This window comes from Thunnus maccoyii, chromosome 9 (genome assembly GCF_910596095.1).
Source record: "Thunnus maccoyii chromosome 9, fThuMac1.1, whole genome shotgun sequence".
Classification (NCBI taxonomy): Eukaryota; Metazoa; Chordata; class Actinopteri; order Scombriformes; family Scombridae; genus Thunnus; species Thunnus maccoyii.
The window spans coordinates 3,177,944-3,187,606 of record NC_056541.1 but is presented as its reverse complement, the minus strand read 5'-3'; the positions used below and the strand labels follow the sequence as shown (position 1 = coordinate 3,187,606).

Genomic DNA, 9,663 nt, shown 5'->3' with positions numbered 1-9,663 from the left:
CATTAAGTGTAAATGCCATAAAAACACAGTAAATTATTTTTATTAAAAATATTAACCATAAAATAAAGGCTGTAATCTGTAAACATTGCTGAAATACCTTAAAATTACCTCATTTAAATAATGGCTTGTTTTATACAGTATTCTTTTGTAAATTCATAGAATTATCCAGTTTATCCTTAAGACTGCCCCATCAAAGCACAAATTTCTGGATGTAAAACACAAAAAAAACATGTAAAATTATATTGAAATTATCCTCCTTTAACAACCATTAATGGTATCTTGAGAGCTTTAGGCTTTAATTGTATGTGATTATCTCATCTATTTAGGGAGCCTGATAGTTGAAGGCTCTGCCTCCCATTCTACTTTTGGAGACTGTAGGAACCACCAGTAAGCCTGCATTCTGGGAGAGCAGTTTTCTTGTGGGGTAATAGGGTACTATGAGCTCTCAATAATTACAAAGATCAGTGGCATAGAACCAGCAGCAAGCATGCCAAAAGTAGTTACAAAAAATGACCAGCAGGTGTCGCACTGAGTGAACCTCCTCATCAATAGGTTTGTACACTCAATGTCTCAAAAAATAAATAGAAATGTGGATATGTTGACAGCTAGACAAAAAACAGGCATCTATAGATAGGCATTTATGCAGTGACTAATCTACACAGACGGTAAACATCATATGAAGCAGTAAATCAGTTTGGGACATCTCATCCAGGTAGCATCAGTTAGAATCAAGCTCTCACTGGACAGTGGCCTTCATCAGCTGTGATCATGTGGAGCCACTTGATAACTGGCAAAACACACTCAATGTAATTCTGCAGACCGGTTAGAGACTCATCCTACCTGATAGGAAGGGACTGCTTTACGGCTATTATGGAGATAGGACGAATAATTTCCGCCCACTAATAACTTTGTCGATATACATTTGACATTTGAATATTGTATTGAGATAGACTTGAAAAAGTCCAAACCTATCCTTGAATCTACCTACATTTTGAGAATGCTACAGGAGGCGTTCAAGTTCGTTTACCATACAATATGTTATGTCAACAGTGTACTGATAGATGTTGACATTTCTGTGAGTGTACTGAGAAGTTACACTGCTGGTCTTGAAGAACTCAGAGACGCCTCGCGCTGATACACCGGAAGACTACGAAGGGCCAGAGTGCATCTCATATTCATGAACATTTTGTTCCTAGACTGAAAATGAAAAAGTAATAATCATTACACAAATAATTATACATCACACAAACATCAAGCACAAAACAGTGTAACAGTTCGACTAATGTAATTTCCAAAAAATAATATAATTATGATGGTTCTATTTTTTTTTAAACTTTAATTTTTTCTTTTAAACAACCATAGTTGCCCAAGCCAGTGTTTGAGAATTACATATATAAAAATGTTTGCGGTCATGTTTCCAGACTTTACAAACTTGCCAGGGTTGTAAAATACTGACTTGCAGTATTATAAAGTGCTATGCATTGTTTTGGCATCTGAATAGTCTAAAAACGCATGGATCTATCCCTCAAACTAGACTTCTTTTATCATATTTCATCATCTCACTGCTACCTGAAGCAACATGCCAACACTAATACAGACCATTTTTGGTCTGAACAGGTTTCAGACAGATATTCAGTCTGGTAATAGCTCAGTACATAAAAAGCACTGAGTCTATATATTCTTAAATAATTCATACAGATATACAAATATACTGCTCCTGATGTGGAGAAAATCAAATTTAAAATATAGCTCTGATTGCTGTACAAGGGGCAATGTCACTCAGTCAGTTTGATCTTGTGGGAACAGATTTATCAAAAAATATGAAATAATTTGTGTTACAGTCATAATTGCTAATTATTCCAGTTAACAAGGACTTCACAATGAAATGCTTAAGTGACTTTTTAAATACAAAATGTAAATATCCATCTGACTTACCAATACAATAGCCGCTTCCTGGTGAGTGAGTGATTTAGTCCTAGATGTGCACAAAACACATGAATATGAACTTTTGATTAGTTTACAAAATAACAGTCAAGTAAAAAACTTCAAATGTAATATGGGCAGGGTTTGAAGTGGGGTTACAATGTTAAATTGATAAAGTTTATCAATAGAAAATTAATCAGTAATAATATCTTAAACAATTATATAAAAATATAATTGTTTCACAAGAAAAAATGCCAAAAATGTGTTGGTTCCTGCTTCTCAAATATGCAGATTTGCTGCTTTTCTTTATGTTACATCACTGTGAATTGAATATCTCGGGGTTTGGGACTATTGGTTGGACGAAACAAGACATTTGAAGAAGTTCCCTTGGGCTTCTGCAAATGACACTAAAATTGGTGTAATTTCTTACTTTGACAGTTTATAGACAACACAATTATATAATTGTATTATAATATTATATAATTGATGAGTCAAGAAATAATCGTTGGAATAATTCGAGCAATACCAACAGTATTTCAGCACACATCATACCGAGATGTCTTTGAAGCTCAAGGAACCTCAGCATGCATGTTTCACTTGAGCCTACGAGGAAAGATAAATGACAATAAATATATAAATGACAACTTAAAATATATGATGGACTTAGCATACAAACATACAGTATGTTCAATAGTAACACAGTTCAGTATTCACTGGTTGAGTCAAGCTATTTATATCCAAAACCAAATTATTTAGCTTAATTTTTCCAAGTTAAAAAAAGAGTTTTGACTATATCAGTATCAAATATATCAAATCTTAAAATCAGAGGAGGAAAGTAGTTCTGGGATTGTTTTGTCTGAATAGTTTTTAGAGGCTGTGAAAAAGTGGGTGAGACCTCCATTTTGTCTCCATTAAACTTTACATTTCCATCCATATTTATCATTTGTTTGTTTAGCCAGTCACATTGCTGTCATTTATGGTTCACTCAAGAGAGAAAAGTATTGAAGCTCTTTATTTATTGTTTCTTGAGTTATAGATTAGCTTAAGTTCAAACCTACCATACTCACCCACCATGCGGCCAGGAGACAAAATGGAGGCACTGAACCACTTCCTGATTTTAAGATCTTGCTGACATCACCAGTGATGTCATGAGTTAGACCAAGTGTGAGGGAATTTATTTTATTTAGTTAAATGTTTGGTTTTGTATTTATGTTATTTGTACTTATTTTGGTTTACGATAAGGAACAATGCTGTTGTTGATGTGTGTGTAAACAATGTTAACTGATACAAGTGACATTGTCATTCACCAGTTGTTGGTCTAAGGGAAAGGACACCCCTGATAGAAATATGGTTCTGCCTAGACAGATTTCAGGGCCTATTTAAAGGGAGAGATGTTAGTTTGGGAGAGAGCAGAAACCACAGAGGATGTCAGCGTAGCTGTGTGAAGGTAAGTTTGATTTTGCTTGTTTTCATTTGGTAGTCTCTGAGTCTGTCCCTTATCACCTTCCTTGACACTCTGGCAAAGCTTCCTCACAGGTAAAACTTTATTTCACAGTAAAACAGCAAAGGATTGTGCAAAGCCAGAAAGGGTTGCAGAAATGTTTCATTTTTCTTGTTTCCTATCTTGTCAATTGTCTCTTTGATCCAAAATCCTTTAGGATTTAATTTAACTTTTAAATTGTATTGCATGCAAATGAAAGTTCGCGACTTGGATGACTGACACTGATAAGACTCGACCTGACTTTGACTTGAGGCAGATGACTCGAAAAGACTTGACAGTTTTTATTTAGCTGAATCGCCTATTTGCATTATTGTAGATATTGAGCATGAACAGCTAACGTTGTGAGACATGAAAGGGTGTCTTCTAGTGAAGTGTGTGCAACCCAGGCTTTAAAGACAGTATCTAGCAAGACCTAGAAAACAATGCAAGACAGGATTGAGCTCAAAGCTTGTTGAAAGCATTTTCCCATACCTGCGCTGATTTTCTCTCAAGCTTAATATTATCAGACCGTTTTTGATTCAGACAAGACAGCTTATGAATTGACAGCTTTTCATGACAGAGCTTCACTGTTCTGTTCGCAGTCCCTCACTAGTTCAAAGTCAATGTAACTCAACCACAGCAGAATGGTCTCTTTCTCTTTAATCAACTGTGTGACAAATACAATCCTTCAAGATCAGGCAAACAACATGGTATTTTTCCTTGATGATGCTTGATGTTTCAATAATTTCAGTGTTCTAAATGAATGAATGTATTAGTCTACACAATCCACAGCAGAAAAAAGTAATCATCAGATAGAATATTATGTTTCGTTGTGCAAGCGCCAAATGCAGGTAGATTTTCCATTTGGTGAGTAAATATACCAAAGTAGTCATGTGTTGCAGACAGACACTCAGGCTGTAGTATAACTTGCAGTTTTTTTATCTGCGCACTTTACAACCACAACAAAGCAGAATGTGTAGCTTACAGTCCATCAGCATATTTTTGCTGCTGTTAAAACCCACTAGCTTTGTGCTAACTAATGCAACTGGAGGAACTTCCTCTTCTTCTACTACTTCTGCTTCAAAACTCTCACCTTACTCAAAGGCACAACCTGGTGGCAGAATGGCAGAAGTCATACAACATATCCATAAACATTAATACTGCATAAAATACAAAATTATGAACCCTAGATCCTGGAAAACATGTTAGATCAGATTATTTATTTTTGTTCAAATAGTTAATTAATGTGAAGTTAATTCATAAAGTTAATCAACCTGCATGATGTTCTTTAGTGTTCTTTAGTGATGTTCTTTAGTTGACATAAATTGTCAACAAATTGTAGTTGTTTTAATCTTTAAATGTCAGTAAAAATATGTATATATTTATTCAGTGTCAGAGTTGATATGAAGGTACTTTTACATAGACCTTCTGGTTTTTGTACACTCAGAACTCCATATATTAATGTGAAATGTCTGTAGATATATTGGGGAGTTGCTTGCAATTACTGTCACATAATATTTATATAAAGTAAACCCCATACATTAATGGGAAAAGCCTGTGAATATATTGGAGAGCTGATTTTAATTACTGTCAAAAATGTTTATATAATGTATACTCCATACATTTATGGGAAAAGCCTGAAAATATATTGGAGAGCTGCTTGTAATTACTGTTAAATAATGTTTATATAAAGTTAACCTCATACATTAATGGGGAAATGTATGTAGATATATTTGATAGTTGCTTTTAAATACTATCAAATAATGTTAGTAAAGTAATGATTATTAAAATTATGTTTTTGTAAACTATTATCACATGATGTTTTTTTTTGTACAGTATAAAACCAACATTTACCAGGGATCTACTGTTAATAGATTGGATAATCACATAAAATAAAAGCCTAAAGCTCTCAAGATACTGTTAATGGGTGTTAAAGGAGGGTAATTTGAATGTAATTTTACATAATTTTTCTGTGTTTTACATCCAGAAATCTGTACTTTGATGGGGAGTTTTTGTGGATGGATTGGATAATTTACCAAATTTTACCAAACATTACTGTATGAAAACAAGAGTCTTCATTTAAATTAGGTAATTTTAAGGTAGTTCTGCAATCTTTTTCATTTTTTGTGCAGATTTATACATTTGCTTAACATTCTAGCAATGTTTTATAATGAGATTTTCTTTTTATTTTATAATGGTTGGGCTGTAAAAATGTAGACAATGTCCAAAGTAAATGTCCATATATTTTTTTTTTTTTTGAATAACTAAAGAATAGAATAAGAAAAGAAGAATAGAATAACTACATCCTCATCACCACCATGTTGTCACTGGTTTACACTTATTTTACATAATTCTGTTAATATTACAATGTTAAAATGTTGTGTTCTGAGCCATTATAGACTTTTTAATATTTTGTTTTACAGTAATCACTTAATAAATTACAGATAATTTTTAAAGCTATTATAGATTTTTATTTGCTTTTAAATGATAAGTTCAAAATAAAAACATAATGAAAACAAATCATTACATTTGCCAATATATGATTCTATTTCCTTATAAAGTATGAATCAATAATTTAATTTCAAAATGGAGTTGCATGAATTAAATTATTTTAAGAATGCTTTTAAATTTTACTGGCTTGGTGTCTTTTTGTTGTTGTTTCCTTATGTGACACGTAAGTAAATGAATGAATGAATGAGTCATTCATTTATTGTAATTAAACCCTAAAAAGTTCATAAAAGCACACTCCAGAATCCTAATTATACAAAGAGCAACTTCAACCAGTAAAGGATGACTCCAGTGTAAAATATTTGTAAAATTGTAAAATACTGTAAAATATTTATTTATTAAACTTTCTGCCAACAGATTGCTCTGATCAGGTTAAAGCAACATCACTGAGGCAGCTCTTAGAACCACATTGTACTTTAAATAGAGAAGAAAACGATGCAGATTTGAAGCAACTATGTGTTCAAACTGAATCAACAAGTTGCTGAAGCTCCTGTTGATGATGACTGTATGATGAAGACCACTGAGCAGTTACAGCAGTCAACACTGACATCCTGTGGTGAACATGAGAACTACAGGACCATCCTGAGCTCTGATATACTGATCAAATCAATGTTACTGCTTTTTTTTATAGAGGTAAAGATGTGTTTTAAAAATGGAGGTAACATGCATTTGCTTTTGTCAGTATCAACTAAAGGAAACCAAATTAACAAAATAATGATGAACTATAGCAAGAACATAAGCTACTTGATAGCACTTTAGATCATAGTTTATATCTGACAATAAACTTTATTTGTACAGCACATTTCATAGATACAGTGTAGCTCAAAGTGCTTTATATCAAATTGTATACATGGAAATGTTTAAAGTAATAGGAATAAAATTTTAGATATAATGAAATGAAATTAAAATGAACTTCCAGTAACATTAGATAAAAGCTAAGTTACATACTTAAAAACTAGATTTAAAAAGTGAGTCTTAATGCAAGTGTTAGTAGTTTTCTTTTTTTTAAACACTTAATACTAAATACATACAAACATTTCAAATAATCACAGTACACGTAGTCTTTTGTTTTCATACAGCACAGATAAGGAGTTAGTGGCATAAGGCCTATAGATGGCAATGTTCAGTCATTTTCAAGATAATTCTTGAACTGAAAAACAACAAATAGGGGGAAGATAACATAAGAATGAATCACAGAATGAAATGGTCTTTAATTGATTTAATTGATTGAGATACTAAGTCATTATTATGAGAGACTAAGTCATTATTATGAGATACTAAGTCATTATTTTGAGATAGTTTCTCATTATAATGACTTACAGGATCCTTTTTTTCATCACAGTGGTGGAAATGTTCCCAGATGAGAGAAAACCAAAGCATGAATTAACTTCAGAGGACGATATGAGCTGACTTTTACAGCATTTCTCAGGTGGAAAAAATGCTGTTTTACTGGTATGTTATATGCCTACAAATGTTCATATCATTGTCTTTAATGACACTGTGGCTTTTTATCTCAGATTCATTCTGCTTTGGCAGAGTTAAATTCTTTCAAGAATTTAGTCTCTTTAAGAATCAGGATACATTTAATTCTCAGTTTTGTCCTCATGTATTTGAAATAGTTGTTACACATCTGTAATATTTTATCTTTAACAATTTAAACTGTTGAAATCAGCGGGCAATAATGATATAGCTATGTGTTGTCCTGGTGGTTATGAAATTGTACACTGTGTTGTAATATTATTGTGTAAGGGAAAAATTAGTGGGCCAAGTATTGAACCTTGTGCAACCCCATGTAGAAAGTAATGTGCATTTAAAACATGCTCACTAAAACTTACAAACAACCTGTTTAAATAAATAAATAAAAAAGATTGAGCACAGCTGTGTTTTTCAGAGCTTAAAGTAGACTCAGTTTATTTAAGTCTTTAGGTTTGGTAAAGCTGCCTGGTCGTCACCACAGAGCTGTTGTACCTGCAGGAAAACAGAAGAAAATGTTTTTATTCACACTAAATATCTCCTCTGGTACGAAATCAGTGTTTCATTTTGTTTATGGCCGTTTTGGAATGTCTCATAAGAGTCAACGAATCATCAAAAATGTTTACTGAAAGCAGTCAAATCTTTTCTTGAGCATCAGTCTCTGATACCTGGAGAAGTGGGAGGAGTGATGAGCTGTCAGTCCTGTTTGGGTGAGAGGAGCGGAGGTGGAGGCTGAGGAAGAGGAAGAGGAAGAGGATGAGGAGGATGGAGAGCTGTGGTTGGAGTCCTGACTGTGGCAGAGACGTTCCCGACCACAAAAACACAAAGATTCCTCATGAGGAACCACAGGGATCCTCGCCAGGGCTGCGTTCTGTAACACACACACACAAACAAGATGGAGGACGACATAACAGACCAATCAGTTTGCTGTGAGGTGTGTTTGTTTCGTTCCCTACCTTCATCAGGAGCCTCTGGTTCTTCATGTCCTGCTTCCATGGCATCACATAGAGTTTGGGTATCATAGGATGTTGGGCTGAGAACGTTGGGATGTGGGAGCAGGATCGCCTGGGAGCGAGCAGGAAAAGATGAAAAGATCAATCAAAATTGATTTATGTTGCACAATTTATAAAGTAGAAATAAGTGTTTCACATTAAAAACAAAGGTAAAGTTAAAAATCAAGATGAAAAAAAGAGAATAACAACACAGAAATTCAGGAATTATAATAAAAATAAGCTAAAATCTTGATTAAATTATTAGATAAGAAAAAAGAATTTAAAAAACAATAAAAATACAGACGTGTTAATTAAAAGCTAAGTTAAAAAGTTTTAGCTGCTTTTTACTGAGGCTGCCCGTTTGCTGTTTACATTTATGCTGGTAGGCTGTTCCACAGACTTTGCAGCAGCTTTTTATCAAAAATTGCAATACACTGCAATGTTTTATGTGCTCTTTTTGCAGTAAAATTGCATTAATTGGGGAAAAATTGCAAGTAAAGGAAAATAATGCGATTTAAAAAAAAATACTACCAAAGAAGAGTCCTATGTAATCACTTTCCTCAATAAAAAGTATACTGCATATCACAGACACAACTATAAGCCTTATAAGCCTTTATTAAATAAACTTTCACCTCAACATTAGCACCAAATAAAACCAGTCAATAATGCCGTTAAAATAAAACCATTAATATAGAAATATAGCTTCATTTCCAAAGTGCCCATTTTTATGTCTAAGCTACGTTTTGTCACACTTGTCACATTCAAATGATGGAAAAATGATTTTTGTTTTAAATTAAACAGACAAAACAACATAGTTTTACTTGTATTGTTTCAGACTCATATAAATCACATAATGGATCATATTTTACAGTCGACTTTACTTTAAAAGTTCATTCTTCAGTGAAATAATCTGCAACAGTACTCACTCATGTTGGTCAGAGCTCCCTGCAGCATCAGCCATGTTTGTTGACTGCCAGGGTCGCCTTAGAAACCTCCCGGTGGATCATTGGTCGGGGTGTGTGTGTGGGGGGTAGGATTACAAGAAAGAGGCTTTAAAGTGACTCACTTAACTATTAGTTAAAACTGACAGTTATGGCCAGTTAAAAAGTGGTGATATGGGATGGGAACCACCAAATGTCAGACAGAAATGTGTGATGATTCGACTCTGGAACAGACTTGTGAATATGCCTGAACAGATTTTTAATTGGGACATAATGTCTGATGAAATGATGTTACAGGTACATCACCATTAGCTATGGAAACATTGTCCCTGTAGGCAGTGGCACA

The 9,663-nt window shown here is 33.6% G+C and overlaps 1 protein-coding gene across 1 annotated transcript; it reads right to left on the bottom strand.

Moving 5' to 3' along the window:
- Positions 1-7,833: 7,833 nt before the first annotated feature.
- On the bottom strand, positions 7,834-9,368 carry LOC121903780 (testis-expressed protein 43-like). The gene is made up of 4 exons (XM_042421167.1): positions 9,303-9,368; positions 8,341-8,449; positions 8,053-8,255; positions 7,834-7,879 (listed from the first exon to the last, which is right to left on the bottom strand). The coding sequence occupies exons 1-4, from the start codon at positions 9,335-9,337 to the stop codon at positions 7,834-7,836; spliced, it is 393 nt and encodes a 130-aa protein (XP_042277101.1). The 5' UTR covers positions 9,338-9,368.
- Between the last annotated feature and the right edge of the window lie 295 nt (positions 9,369-9,663).